Raw genomic sequence first — 15,666 nt, 5'->3', positions numbered from 1 at the left:
GCTTCGCTTGCTATTGGTCTCCAAGAATGGGCCCAAATCCTTCGAGGCTACCCTGTTGTTACTGAAGGGGCTTGAGAGATAACAGAAATGTATACCGTTAATCGCCATGAGACACTTCCTCCAGTAGTACGTACTAACTCCCTCTGGCTCTCTCCTTACTATAGGGCTATTCTGTTTATTATAAACAAAGCACAGCGAAGATCAGGACATAGTGAGTGAGGCTACTATCTGAAGCTGTAATCTCTCCTGAAGAACAGAGGTGCAGGGTAATGTCAGCTAAATGGCCCTATGTGTTGTTGTGAATATCAACTTGTGCTTAGCGGAGGGGAGTGTTGCCATGGTGATTGTTTCAAGAGAGAGAACGGTAACATAAAGACCATATTCAGACTCGTTTGTCACTGATGATATGGAAAGGATTTGAACTTCGCAGCACGATGCCAGAAATCAGAGAAAAAATCAAATGACAACAATAACAATGGAAACCTGCAGAGTCCCTATTGACGGATCCTCTGGGAACCGGGTGCCTTAGGTGGTGTTCCACTTGTTTACTGTTATGCTGATGTGGTTTCTGAACACCCTTTCTGACTTTGCCTCTCTTTCTGTGTTTCTGTGTGCTCTTGTTTGGTGCTCTGCAGTCTGGCTGAGGACGAGGTAAAGACAGAGTCTGATGTGGTAGAGGGGATGGATGCGTCTGTACGATCCAAAGGTAAGTCTCTAAGGCCGAGCAGCTCGCGTTAAGAGTCAAACATTGAGGGCGTCTTTGAGGTTATTTACTGTAAGTTTCAAGAGCAGTGTAAGGCATTTTGTTGGTCTCTTAGGAGTGTGAAGATGATCCATTATGCCCGGCTGCCTGTCTGTTTAGATTTTGTGTATCACCACAGGTTCTAGTTAAGTTAAAGGGAGCCCTCTAGATATCTGTTGTGGTAATTTAATCTGTATAAGTGGCATCTTCAGATATTGCTTTTTAGATCAGCTGATTTTAATGTTACAATGATGCTACAATTCCAAAAGATGAATGCTGCATCTGAACATCGAATTTCTCAGCTTGCTTCAGTTTAAGCTTCTTTGGTTTCTCTCTAAGGACGTGATGATGGGATCAATGTTTAATTGTTTATTATTGTTTTATATTCTCTGGATTTACGCTTGGAATAGACAAGTACTTTCATACCTGTTTTAATCTTCTGAAGCTGTAGTGCCTGACTTAAGTGCAGTGAACAATACAAGCCTGTTTCTTCTGTTGTGTGACCACCTGAATGTCTTTCTGCATCCAGTCCCTGACCCACCAGGGTCAGCAGAACGACCAGCGGCACCACAGAAGAGAAAGGTGTCGAGCCCCACCCATTCCTCCAATGGACACTCTCCCTCGGACACCTCCCCCAGCCCTGTCAAGAAAAAGAAGAAGCCTGGGGCCATCAATTCGAACAGCAAAGACCAGGTAAGGGCTGCAGTATGCTCATTTCAAAATCTGGCGTGTTCTCAAAGGATGTGGCCAAATGTCAGTGTACTTGCTGTGATTGGAGGTCTATCCTCCCCCACCAGAGAATGGCGTTAGCAAAGGAAATGTCGCCCCAAATTATCTTAAACAAACCCACATTGACGTTGGGTTGCTTTGTCTTCCACCCAGCTAACAATTCAAAATTTCACAAAATGCTGAAGGCCGGATTATGCTCAAAAAGAAGCAGTTTGAATGTCCTTATGTCTGATCTCGTTGGAAATCAAATTTGTTTTATAGTTGTAACGAATGCTAGCACTGGCTTGATCGATTTTTGGGGTCAATCTCAAAACCAATACCGATGTTAAGGAGTAAAAAATTCTGATACAATATATGCAGATACTGATATATCTATGACACCAGCCAGCCGACATATCAGTTTGGCTGTACCGAGTTAAAAGCCTGGCATCAGAGAAGAGTTGTCTCTCTTGGAAGGCGTTCATATTGTGTGCCACAAGTCGTTGTATAAAGGGTGAAAAAGAGGCAGATCGTGGCCTGAAGTGGGTGTGAATATCGGATTGTCATTTTCGGAAAGTTATCGAAATTGTTGGACATGCACCCCCATGAACAGAGACAGATGGAAAACTATTTACGCGCCAACGTCTGTAATTTGAACCTAATAGTGGTGCACTCAGGTGTTGTATTTCTGTCACTGTGGATTGGAGCTGGAGGCAAAAACACCCGACACTACCGCAGAGTCATTTAACCCAAGAATGAATGCTGATTTTACCATTGCTCATTCAAAAACAAAAGCAAGATGTGAGTGGGTGTTTGTGGGTTTTACCTGAAGGGTGATAATACAGCTACTATTAATCAGGAGAACAAGACTGAGCCACATTACCTTTGAGAGCACGTCAATTTTCATTTTGGCTGTAGTATACTGTCAACTTAAAGCTGGACAACGTGTGGATGTTACCTGCTGTCATAGTGTTTAGTTTGTCTTGATCCGATTGGTGTGTTGTGTATATTTGAAGCAGCACCATCAATGCATGATAAACTCACAGTTACTTCATTAGTTACTTTTATTTGCATTCTTATCAATTGTCACTTATCACTTACTTACTTGCTGAATTAAGGTTTTATGAATTTTGGTGATATATGACTCTGATGCAGAAGCTTTTATTATCCGTTTGCCACATTAATCTGGAGCTGAGTGAATCCCGTTTAACCTTTTAGTCCTCTGTTGAACATGCATGATACTAAAGCATAATTTAAATATCTTAGAAACACGGCACAAAAGTTGTGCTAGCCGCCAGCCAAATGCTTGTTAAATACGCAAGTGGGTGGTAGCTGTGCCTCACTAAAGAGTAGGGCTGGACAATAAATTGATATTCTATCGTTATTGATTGATATGAGACTATAATAAATTTTGGATATTGTTATATCAGGATATGGTATGGTAAGTGTGGTCTTAAATGCTGCATTATAGTGAAGTGATGCAATTTTCTGATATTACAATACTTGCCATTTCCCACTTCATCATACGGTCATTCACTAGCCGTTTGGCTGGAGGACCAAAAAGTTAATTTTGCACCTTTTTCATAAATATTTTGTTTCAGAGGGTTGCTGATATGCTTTGATTCGCATATATTTGCAATAGAATCTCACCATTACTCTGATTTGGCGTTGGCTCAAGTGAAATAAGCTTAAAACTAAACAATATGTGGAGCTGTGAAAGCGGATGCATCAGTTTCTATTGATCCATTAAGTAGCAGAAAGTCCCAGTCAGGTACTTACCAGAGAACCATATCATGTATTGTGTTTACTCTCAGGCAAGAGGCTTAAGCTCCCCGCCTAAAACCTGTTGGGTTAGTTTGTTTGACTCATAGTTGAAACGGTTACATGACAGGTTATATGACATGTTCAGACAGTTAAAATATATATTTTGAAAAGTGTTTTCTCATCCTTATTGTCATTTATTGGCTTTACTCAATGCTGCTTACCCTGCTTACCCCACCTTACCGTGGCCTTGTTTCTGTTGCACTGCACCTTTTTTGTGTTCCTGCGTGTTTTTTGAAACCTGCCCCCCTGTTTCTCTTGCCTGCATTTCAGTCAGAGCTAAGACATGGTCCCTTTTACTATATGAAGCAGCCAGCACTCACCACAGACCCTGTTGATGTTGTACCGCAGGACGGCAGGAATGACTTCTACTGCTGGCTGTGCCACCGCGAGGGCCAGGTGCTCTGCTGTGAGCTCTGCCCCAGGGTGTACCACGCTAAGTGCCTCAAACTACCAGCCGAGCCCGAGGGCGACTGGTTCTGTCCAGAGTGTGAGGTATCTCGCTGAAGACGTGTGTGTGTTTGTGGGTGTACACAAGTGATTGTGGGACTCAAGGCTAATCTTGCTTGCTTAGTTGATGAGAGCGGTGTCATACTATGTGCCATGAGCAGCCAGTGAGGACGAACAAATCGGTGAAATCACCTGCTATCATCTGTGGTCGATCTACAGACTCTGAGCCCTCCATGACACATGGTGTGACACCCCTGCAAGCTAATTACGCACACTACAAGTCTGAGAGATGTTAGAAAATTAAAGTTTGATTTGCTTCTTTACATTTAAGGAAAATTTACTATGCACTTCTTTTCATTGGCACAATTTTGATGTACAAGCTAAATCAAAAGACAAATAATGTTAACTTTGCAAAATGAACATGCAAATTTCTTTTAGTGTCAGTGTTTATTCCTTTTGCTTGGTGTTGGGTTATTTTCGTTATATGTTCATTAATGTTATTAAATATTTAACTTGTTATTCTTGTTGCAGAAAATAACAGTTGCTGAATGCATTGAAACCCAGAGCAAAGCTATGACAATGCTGACAATAGACCAACTCTCCTACTTGCTCAAATTCGCACTCCAAAAGATTAAACAGCCTGGGGTAAGACTTTGATAAGATCCATTGAAAACTGGTTTATTAAAGTGTTTTATATTCAAACACAAAATCCAGGAAATGTCTAAAGCATCCGTTTCTTTTTTTTAATTATTTGTCTTAACTGAGCAGACGGAGCCTTTTCAGAAGCCTGTGTCTCTGGAACAGCACCCAGATTATGCAGAGTACATTTTCCACCCCATGGACCTGTGTACTTTAGAGAAGGTAACAGTATTTATTGTCTTTATTTTTCGTTTTTTTTTAAAAAAAACAAAGAATGTAGAATGCTGAATGTAGACAACAAAATGGTGCAAAGAGCAGAAGACAACAAAAACCTACAAATTCTTATTGACCGGCCCTCTGAGAGTCACATTAAGGATGAGAATTGTACATAAAAACATACAGACTGACCTAAATGCAAGTATGTCTGCAGAAAAACGCAAGATGGAGATTGAAAATTGAATCTGGCTCACCAGGACATAAAAGCAGCACAAGAACTGTTACTTGTACTTGTATTGAACAAATGGTACACAATACGCAAGTAAATAATACAGTATACAATACAATACCTAAATCAAAGCATAACAAATGTAAACATGTCATCTAGTACTGCGGAACATTTTTTTCTGGCTCAGTTTATATCAATGTATTATTCTGTCTTTCAAGTTTCTTGTCTTTAATTTTGATATTTCCACTTTTTTATAATAGAATATCAAAAAGAAAATGTATGGCTGCACTGAAGCTTTTCTTGCTGATATGAAATGGATCTTACACAACTGTATTATCTACAATGGAGGTAGGCCATCTTGATATATATCAGTATTCCCTCTACCGCTAACTATCATAAAATATAAATTAATCTTCTTATTTTCTTCCAGGTAATCACAAATTAACAGCAACTGCGAAAGTCATCGTCAAGATTTGTGAACATGAGGTAACGAAGCTTTACCAACTTAATAATAACAACGATTCTGTAGATGTGTCTGATTTTCTACATTAATTCCATCTTTTTTATTCAATGTGTTTTTCTAGATGAATGAGATTGAGGTGTGTCCGGAGTGTTACCTGTCTTCATGCCAAAAAAGGGACAACTGGTTTTGTGAGCCATGTGTAGGTCTTTACACAATCTTAGATATTATATTAAAGCAGTGTTTATACATTTTGGTTCAGATTTTAGACATTTGAGGCATTGAAATGTTTTCTTCTGTCCCTAATAGAGTCAACCCCACCCGCTGGTCTGGGCTAAGCTGAAGGGCTTTCCCTTCTGGCCAGCAAAAGCACTTCGGGAAAAGGACGGGCAGGTAGACGCACGCTTCTTTGGGCAACATGACAGGTGAGATAAGCTTTGAAGCAATGAAGAGGACATTTGCTGTATGTTTTAGGGTTGTTTGAACAAAACTAAACTAAAATAAGTTTCCTGGTTATTCTAATTTGGTAAATATTTTATTGTGCTTTTATGTAGGGCCTGGGTCCCCATCAACAACTGCTACCTCATGTCCAAAGAGATCCCTTTCTCTGTGAAGAAAACAAAGAGCATTTTCAACAGTGCCATGCAAGAGATGGAAGTCTATGTGGAAAACATTCGCAAGAAATTTGGTGTCTTCAACTATGCACCCTTCCGCACTCCCTACACTCCCAATAACCAGCTACAGATGCTAGTGGACCCTGCCAACCCTGGTGCCGGGACAGTGAAAACAGAGAAACCAGATAAACTTCGCTTCAACTTTGATATCACCGCCTCTCCTAAGATGGTACTCGGCAAGAGTTCCACGCCCAGTGCCATGAGTCGGAGGGTCTCCATTACAGACATGCCTCGGTCTCCCATGAGCACCAACTCCTCGGTTCACACGGGGTCGGATGGGGAGCAGGATATGGAAAAGGCCAGCAGGAATCCTGCCTTTCACTACAGCACTGGAGAGGAATCAATGGACTGTTCTGGTAAATAAATGTTAAAGTTGTAAACATTGTATCAAAGGTTGATGTGAAAACAAAGTGACACTGTGAAAGGGGTCACTTACAAGGTACATTTATTTGTCATTTTTTAAACAAGGGTTTAAAAAATGACAAAAGAGTCCTCGAGTCCTGCTACATCTATTTTATGGAGTATTGAGTGTTGTTGTTGAGGATGAGTTCAGGAGTCTCACAGCCTGGGAAATGAAGCTGCTGCTGTAGTCTGGTGGTACAGCAGCGGATGCTTCTGTCTCTTTTGCCAGATGGCAGCAGGGTTGAGGTGAATGTTGTCTTTTAGTATCCTTTGGGCTCTGTGCAGACATATCACTTCACTGATGTCACTGATGCTCTGTAGATGGGTACCAGTGACGTTCTGGGCAGTTTTAATCATCCACTGTAGAGCCTTCCTGTCCTGGGGCATGCATGAAGCATGCCAGTTTGTGATGTTTCCAGTTAGGATGCTTTCCATTGCTCCTCTGTAAAAGACCAGAATCTTGCTCCGGAATTTAGCCTTCCTAAGTTTCCATAGGAAGTAGAGTCTTTTATGTGCTTTTTTTAACTAGAGTGGTGATGTGTGATGACCAAGACAGGCTCTTAGCGATGGTAATTCCAAGGAACCTATATCTGTTGACCTACTTGACCTCAGCTCCACGGAGGTAGACAGGGGTGTGTGTCTTTTGCCTGTAGAGATGAACTTCAGAGAATACTTTTCTGAGCTGTCAGGCCCATAGAATTACGGTTCTGATTCACTTTGACTGCTCTCATAGTGTCATTTTCAGCCTTAGCAGGCAACAGTTTTCAGTATTAAGCTGTAGAAAACTCACGGTACACTACCTGTTCAGTACCAAACGAAAGACGAAGAGGGTTAGAAACTTGCTGGTAAACATAGTTGAGCAGCTAAAGAGTCACATATTTCCTTCAGGAGTCGATAGAGACCAAAACCAGAGCAAAGAGAGTGAAAATGGACTAAATTCACAAGGTGTCAAGAAACAAGACTCCAAAAGAAAGATAATTTTACTCAATTACTACTTGATGTGTAAATCGCCATCTGTTTACTAACAAGTTACTCAGGTCAACTTCTGTATGTTAGTGTTGTGTTCAGTTAGCATCGCCCTGGTTCCCTCGACAGAGAGCCTATGGGTTTTTTCAATTGGCTTACTGCAGAAAATAAGCTCTGTGGCAAACATGAGTTAATGATTCTTACACGTTTTGTTCAGCAAGATAATCATCACGAATGAAACGCCACTTTGTTTGAAGCATACATGTAAATGCAATCACCAGAAGTAAAATGCTAACTTTAGGCGATAAACAAACTACACCTTGGTCGCATGACCTCAGCGTCACCTGACTCAGAAAACCCATTAACTTTGAGACGCGGGAACCAGAAGTGCAAAAAGGCAAACTTGTTTTCAGTCATAAGGACTCATTCCTGTGGCACTCTTTTGCAGGTGTAAAGTGTACACCCATAAGTGTATTGATGCCATTGTAAAAAAAACATCTCACCTCAACAAGCAACTATTCTGAACTTGATATATATATTTTTTTATTTTCTTGTAATTACAGCATCTCCTGTCTCAGGTAAGATGGGTGCTGCAGGCAGTGTGGCTGGCAGCCCGAAGCCCTTTAACCCTGGACTGGTGCCCAAGCAGGAGAGGACTGCAGGCACAGGTGGCATCCTCAATCTCAACCTGGGTCAGTACCAATAGAACAAATACACTGTTATGATGTTGTCATAAAGGCTAGTAATCAACTTGTCATCGTCATTATCATGTTGAATGTGTCATTGTGTTGAATTTGTCCTCACATCGAACATTTCCCTGTTCCTTTCAGATCGGGTGAAGGCTGAGATGGATCTGAAGGAGCTGAGTGAGACGGTGCAACAACAACAACAGCAGCAAAATCAGCAACAACAGGGAGGGTCGGCTGCCCTCACTACCCCAAAGAGACCCATCAGGAGCCTGGACAAGACTATTGAGAGCTGCAAGGCACAGCTCGGTACATTAACATTCACCTCATATTGTACATGTCATTCTGTGCTAACACTAGAAGTTTTTTTTTTCTTTTTTGCGATAAGGCCCATATCCAAGATGGATTGATTTTTATAGTCTGGTATAGTAAATTATGAATAGACTTTGGGTGTGAAATAGTTCTCTGGCTATTACAGAAGAAACACATTTTTTTTATTATTCTGTTCTGTCTGACAAAAAGCATTTGACTCTTTTTAAACATGTAATCAATATGTTTATTTCTTTACACAGGGATTGATGAGATTTCCGAGGATGTGTATAAAGGTGTGGATCACAGTGACTCCGAGGACTCTGAGAAATCTGACTCGAGTGACAGTGAATATCTCAGTGATGAGGAACACAAGCCAAAGAGCTCTGCTCAGGATGACAAAGACAAAGCAGAGAGAAAAAGGCCCAAAGCAAGCACAGAGGGAGAGATTAAGGAGGGACTGGCTAAAGCCACCCCTGAAGCCCTACTCAAAGACAAGCAGGGCAGCAATGGCCCAGATAGGGACCTACAGGACAAGCCCAGAACGCCCCAGTCTCAGCCCCTCAGTGACAAGGCCAAAGCTCCAGAGGAGGGCAGAGCAGCTGCTGCCACATCAGTGGGTGAGCAAGACTCTGATTCTGAAAGAGAGCTGGTGATTGACCTGGGGGATGAACATGGAGGACGTGACTCAAAGAGGGCAAGAAGAGAACCTGGAGCTTCTGCTGCCAAAACTCCCAAAGAGTCTAATGTTGCCAAGTTGGAAGGTGAGACAAGTCGAAGACAACATGCACACCACTTGCTTTTTTATGTTGAAAGGAATCAAATCCCCCAAAATACTCAATTCCAACAAAAAGTAGTGATCGCTGTACACTTTGAAAGGCCTTTTATACCTCATGAAAGCCTTAGTGACTAAGAGGAACTTATACGTGTTTATGAAACAGTCTGGTGATTCATCTGATGATTATAAATGACCTGTAACAGCAAATGAGACCATCAGCGAAAAGACTGCTATTTTTATATAGTTATTATTAATTCCTGGCAAGCGCTAGCAAAGATCTTTTTGACAGCAGGCGCTGGTGTCGCTTTTGTGCGCTTTTTTCAAAATGGGCTGCTAGAATTAACAAAAACTGAATGTTCCTTGTTGTCACTTTGAATAAATCAATACAGAGGTAAAAAACATTAGAAAGTATTGAGTTGGAAAGTGAGGCCATGTGGTATACTGTGTATGTATTCTCCTGTTATTATCATGACTTGTGTCTCAGAAGGACAGGGAGGAAATAATTCTTATGTTTAAGTGTTTGAACACACATACAGAGAAGTGCAGGCCAGTGTGAGCTTCAAAATTCAGCAAAATTGAAACATGACATACAATTCTTCTCGAGTACACCACACACATAATATTAAAACTATTGTTTTAGAATAAATCAAATGCAAGTTTTTGTTTTAACTCCTCAAGTAAAGATGAGGAGCAGGCTGTACACAAATCCGGAGAAGTACCCAAGGTAGACAAATCCCTGTTACTGCAGTGGCGTCTCCAAACAATATCTGTGGATTTGAATACAAACTGTCTTTAGAAGTGAACAATTTTCAACTTTTACCTTTTACTTTCTATGTAACTTTACTTTTGACAGTGATTTCTAGGAAATCTATGTCTAGGAAGAACCTGTGCAGTTGCTGGATCAGACTTTTGGAACACACAAATCTGTTGTTTTGTCTACAGATGTCTGGAAAACTAATTTCCTTCTAACTCAATGCCCCCTGATTTTCATCACTGTAACTAGATTTTGATGTGTAACACTGGTGGAGTTCCCCTTCAACTAAGTTTGTAATTGTTCTAAAAAAATCCTGTTCCTGTTCCAGTAAACTCTTTTAAAAATGGCTTCAAGTTTAACCTGGAGTGCCACTCTGAAGGAGCAATATTATTTTCTTTCTTCTTAGGTAAAGTGCCTTCATCTGCTGCAGCAGCTGCGCCGTCACGGGAAGCCGCATCTAACCTGAAAGACTCTTTGCAACCCGCCATCACAGCAGCCCTCAACCTCGTTTCCACTGCAGCTTCTGGTCAGGCCAGTGCCACCACAGCCAGCAGCGGATCCACCAGTGCTTCCTCTCCTGCCTCCACCTCAGTCTCTGCAGCATCTCCAGCACCTGCAGGTGTAAAGAAACAGCGCCCCCTACTGCCTAAAGAGACAGCTCAGGCAGTGCAGCGGGCAGTTGTTTGGAATCCAACCAAATTCCAGACGTCTTCTCAGAAGTGGCACATGCAGAAGGTGCAGAGGCAGCAGCAGCATGGAGAGCAGTCAGCAGTGCAGACACAGGCCCAGAGTCCGGGGCAGACACGCAGCCCACAGCAGCTGCAGTCACAACAACAGAACTCAAGTACCCGCTATCAGACCAGACAAGCAGCCAAGGGTAAATACACAAGCTTAATCATTCACCTCAACATCAAACTTCACGTAACAGAACACACTTATATTAAAAGATGCCTAAATTTCCTTTTCCCACCCTCATCTCCTGCAGTGCAACAAAAAGATCCACCTCAGAGTACCTCCTCATCAACCACTGCTGTTACATCTGGAAGCTCCTCTTCTTTCGTGTCAGGAGACGTGCAGATCCCCACAGTCTCAGCAGACGTGGCTGCAGATATAGCCAAGTACACAAACAAAGTAAGCTGCTATCCTCATCTGTTTCGAGCAGTTTAACTTTATATAATTTCAATTACTCCTGAATTGACTTCGTTTTTGTTTTTTTCAGGATAAAAGTCGTTAAAACAGTGCACTAAATTCTCTTTTTTGCAGATCATGGATACAATAAAAGGGACAATGACTGAAATCTACAATGACCTCTCCAAAAGCACATCAGGAAACACAATTGCAGAGGTAAATTCTGGCGTATAGAATGATGCTTTTTAGTGTGTCATAATACTTGCCGAGTTTTAAACTCTTTGTGTTTTTGCCACAGATTCGACGGTTAAGGATAGAGATTGAAAAGCTCCAGTGGCTGCATCAACAAGAGTTGTCAGAGATGAAGCACAATCTTGGTAAGTTTCCTGCTTCCAAGAATGTGTCCCCACACCTCCTGAGAGTTGATGTCGTACTGAACCAGTCTCTTTATGAATATTTAATAAATACAGATGTTTCTCGTTTCTTCTTTCTTCTTTTCACACATGGTATCAGTTTCAAGTTAGTTTTATTTTGTCTCACTTAAATGCAGAACTGACAATGGCAGAGATGAGGCAGAGTCTGGAGCAGGAAAGAGAACGGTTGGTGGCTGAGGTGAAAAAGCAGACAGAGTCTGAAAAGCAGCAGGCAGTGGACGAGACCAAAAAGAAACAGTGGTGCGCCAACTGCAGGAAAGAAGCCATCTTCTACTGCTGCTGGAATACAAGTTACTGTGACTACCCCTGCCAGCAAGCCCACTGGCCAGAACACATGAAGTCCTGCACACAGTCAGGTAAAATAATCATTCGTGTTGCACTAGTGTGTCCAATATGTAGATTACACTGACTTACATGTTGGACGCTGTAATGCACAAACCTGACACACGATGGTTTGGCACCTGGATTAATGTTCTCTAACAAAGATACTATAATAATAGTAATAGAATAATATGCTCATGTATTTCATCATTAAAAGTGAATTTATAGGAAGAATAAAGGCACTTTTCTCAGTGTGAATGCCTCTCCAGTTCAGTGTTTGTGCTACTGTTTCCTGTTATAAACAAGGCACCCAGTACTTACTCCTAAAGTGCTGTGACCTCAATACTGAGATGTTATTTGACACGAAGGACAGTTTGTTGTCTTATAACAATTATAGTGAAGCAGTAAAAATAAATGTGGAAGACTAGTCTAAAGTAGTCATTAAATGTGTAAGCATTGACTTAGAATTTTTTAATTTCAATATTAAACAAAACATGTGACACCTGGCATAAAGTTGCATTAATTCATTCAAGATAACTGTTCTGCTGACAAATTAATTGCCGTGTACTGTAGAAAAATATTCACCGAATCCTGATGTTAACTAGATTTATATACAAGCATAAAGTAATTGGACTCTAGTGACTAGGTTTTTTCTCGTGTATAATACGAAAAGACATAATTGTAACTTCTATCTTAAATTTCTAGGAAAGCTGCACTCTCACACAAGTCTGATGTGAAACTCATTCTTTTCAGATGTTACCCATTGTTGTGAAATGGACAAATTTATTTATTTATTTTTTAGATATTTGTACTGAAATTCTAAGGCAGTTCCTTCTCCACAAATATAATAATAATTGAAACTGTTTCAGCACTCATTTTTCCAGCTGTGCTTTCTCGCTCTCTTGTTTCGAAAGTGAGTCAACACACGCCACCGTGTCCACATAGACCCGCCTCCTCCCACTTTATCTTAAAGGCTGTCGTGCTTAACAGAGTACACAAGCCTTGCTTCTATTGATCTCTTATTCAAAATTAAAAAAATGCGTGCCCTCAGTGTTATTTTTTAAGGTATTGTATCGAAGAAATTCCAGTATCGTGACAACACTACTTCATAGGCCCACTTAATGTTTTAAACCAATGGATAAACTATAGTGTGACAAGTAGGTAACCTTATCGTTGTGTTTTATTGATCTTGCTGTTTACCCATCCTGTGAGGTAACGAATACTGCAAACACAAAAAGATATGAAGTGTCCATGTTCTAATTTTGCGTTTCCTTTTAGCCACAGCATCGCAGCAGGAGCCAGAAGCCGAGCCCAACTCAGACCCTACAGTGAAATCATCAGGCCACTCTCCTGCCAATCAGACCCTTCCCTCAGCAGCAGGATCCATATCAGATAAAAACAACTCTCCCACGTATATGGACAAGAGCAAGGACAGTGCTGGCGTCACTGTGACCTAACTGCTACACTACAGATACTCTCGCTGTTTTTGCAAGGCTGCAGGGTTTGTCTCGTCAAACTTCAAGCTTGAAGGCCTGCACATTTTTGACAAATCACTTTGATTTTTCCATTCCCATATGTGCATCTGCTTGGTGGACATTTTCTCTCGCTCGTCTCTCATCTCTCACGGTTTCCACAAGTCTGTGTTTCGGTGGGTTCACCATGTGAAAGTAGTCTGTCTTGAGAAATAAAATGTGAGTCTGTATGTTTTCATATTGTAGTTCGTTATAGCTCTGTTACCACTTTGTTTCAAGTCTGAACAAGATTGTATCAACACAGAATATTTGCTACATTAACACTTTGAATGCTGCTCCAAAGTACTTCATTGCTGTTTTATTTTGTTGACTGCTATCCATATTATGAGACAAAAACGATAAACAGCCATCAACAGTTTATACTCATTTATCATGTTGCCATCAGAGGTATTTTGAGTTATGCAAGTTTCATCTTTGTTTTATACAATGCTCGCTTCATGTCAACTGAGGTATTTTGAGTAATACGAGTTTAAACATGTTTTCAACTATGTCCTTCATGTGGCATTTTTGGCTCATACCAGTTTTGTATTGTCGTTCCACATTGTATAGACCTACATTAAAAAAAATATCTGATTTATTAAAAAGAACTAAAAAATTTTAAATGTACAAAGTTTTTGTAAGAAAATACCTGAACGATATTTATAGTGTTATATGTTTTTATAGTATGTTTAATGAAATCACATTTCTATGTGTCTAAACAAAGTTATTTGAAAATAAATTACTTCACATGAATGTCAGCTCTGAGCAAATCTCTGTTAAACCGGTTATCCAAAGCTGAGGTATATCCTGATCGGACTTTGTATAAGAACTGGTTAGGCATTAATAGAAACTGCATTTTGGCTGGATATTTCCTGTGAGCATGTCTGTTTTGAGCTTGTGTCTCGTTTGTGTTTACATATTGTACATACAATAAATGGACTCCTGAAGAAAAAATAAAAATGCTCTGATCAACTTAGTACACCTTGATTCATTTATGGTGTCTGTCAGACCTCTTTCTGTGGAAATGGCCACCAATCAGATGATGATCACTCATAAACTGAGGACCTGGATCAAACCTATTCAACTAGTGGCCCATGGGCCAGATGTGGCCCTTTTAATAACCTCAATCTTAACCCATTCATTAGATATGTCCGTCTTTAAGCGCAAAAATACTCTTATTTTATTAAAAAGTCTCACCGAGACTGTTTAAGCAGTGGTTATTTATGGGAATTAAACTGACAACGCACTTCTGAGATTTAAAAACTGCATTGTTTTCCTATAGATATTGTTTCTTTTTCAATTGTGAAAGCTAATTAACAAAGCCGATACAAAAAAAACAAGCAGTGCATTGTTTTAACCCATTTGAGCTTTCCAGCTCAGACATGAGTAATGTAAAAGTCTGACTTTTTTCTAAAGTCGGCCCTGATCCAAAGATCTTCTGTGGCCTGATCCTGATCTCGATGAACTGAGCAGGAAACCACGTTGAATCGCGCCGGTCAGTAATTCTCGCGAGGTTACGTAACAGCAAGGCAGAGAAAATGGAAGGCTGTGCCACTTAGCAAACTGAACGAATCCTTTATTAACTGGAAACTAAAATATTTGCATGCAAGGTATGGTTTCAGTTTTCCTCACGGTGTCGGTTTCCCCGCGTACTAATTTAAATGTTGTGTCGGCACCGTTGGAGACAGTTAGCTGCGCTGCGTGTTGCGTTTATTACCAGGTAACGTTAGCATAGCAACTAGCGGTTAGCTTAATTAGCTGCAAAGAACAATGTAGGTCGTCAAGAAAAAAGGACTCCTCTAACGTAACTCCGTTTACTGTATATTCACTGTGACGGCTGTTGCAGTGCAAATACATTTTGTTTTTGCGCCTTTACACCCGACTGAAGTCAGGTAGTGAAACTAGCATGGGTTGTTGTTTCGTCTCTAGTGTCTTCCAGTGTGTTAGCTAAATTTAGAGTACAGGGACATTGTAATAAGACTGCCTCCCTACCTATCACTCCCGGCTCTTTGCATAACTATAACATCTGCATCAGACTGATTTCTGTCTGAAATAACGGTCCTGTCTTTAGGCCTTAATACAGCAGCCTATTAACATGAGATATCGTAAATAATTGGATTTAAAACGAAGAGCTTATTTAATCAAGTCTTCCCTCAGGTGCCGTTAAAATACACAGTAGCTATTTGTTAAACCCACAGTAACACCAGTGTAAACATGTGGTCAGCTGTCCTTACATTCATTTACTCTAATGATCTTATTAAACATACAGTGTTGGCAGTTATAAGGAATCAGACCTTCATATTATATGTTTGAATAGTTTTAAGTTTTAAGGTAATGCTCCAAGTTGATTGAATCTGAGACAAGTCCTATAGATCCTATGGATTTAAAGAAGCATTCAGTTACTCAGTAGCCTCAGTGAACATGGTCCAATTCTACAG

At 40.6% G+C, this 15,666-nt stretch overlaps 1 protein-coding gene across 1 annotated transcript in view; it reads left to right on the top strand.

Moving 5' to 3' along the window:
- Window positions 1-15,666, top strand: part of LOC140999364 (uncharacterized) — a 51,266-nt gene that overhangs the window by 6,701 nt on the left and 28,899 nt on the right. Inside the window, exons 4-22 of the mRNA XM_073469718.1 lie at window positions 636-706; window positions 1,272-1,435; window positions 3,545-3,766; window positions 4,253-4,366; window positions 4,490-4,582; window positions 5,066-5,153; window positions 5,236-5,291; window positions 5,390-5,467; window positions 5,575-5,690; window positions 5,820-6,295; window positions 7,871-7,999; window positions 8,138-8,302; window positions 8,566-9,066; window positions 10,241-10,711; window positions 10,820-10,965; window positions 11,098-11,178; window positions 11,261-11,339; window positions 11,513-11,752; window positions 12,996-13,172. Of these exons, the coding sequence (XP_073325819.1) occupies window positions 636-706; window positions 1,272-1,435; window positions 3,545-3,766; window positions 4,253-4,366; window positions 4,490-4,582; window positions 5,066-5,153; window positions 5,236-5,291; window positions 5,390-5,467; window positions 5,575-5,690; window positions 5,820-6,295; window positions 7,871-7,999; window positions 8,138-8,302; window positions 8,566-9,066; window positions 10,241-10,711; window positions 10,820-10,965; window positions 11,098-11,178; window positions 11,261-11,339; window positions 11,513-11,752; window positions 12,996-13,172 (3,467 nt within the window). The remainder of the gene's footprint in view (window positions 1-635; window positions 707-1,271; window positions 1,436-3,544; window positions 3,767-4,252; window positions 4,367-4,489; window positions 4,583-5,065; window positions 5,154-5,235; window positions 5,292-5,389; window positions 5,468-5,574; window positions 5,691-5,819; window positions 6,296-7,870; window positions 8,000-8,137; window positions 8,303-8,565; window positions 9,067-10,240; window positions 10,712-10,819; window positions 10,966-11,097; window positions 11,179-11,260; window positions 11,340-11,512; window positions 11,753-12,995; window positions 13,173-15,666) is intronic.

This window comes from Pagrus major, chromosome 7, assembly GCF_040436345.1.
Source record: "Pagrus major chromosome 7, Pma_NU_1.0".
Lineage (NCBI taxonomy): Eukaryota > Metazoa > Chordata > Actinopteri > Spariformes > Sparidae > Pagrus > Pagrus major.
Note: the sequence above shows the minus strand (reverse complement) of the source record. Positions and strands in the feature narration are given on the sequence as shown.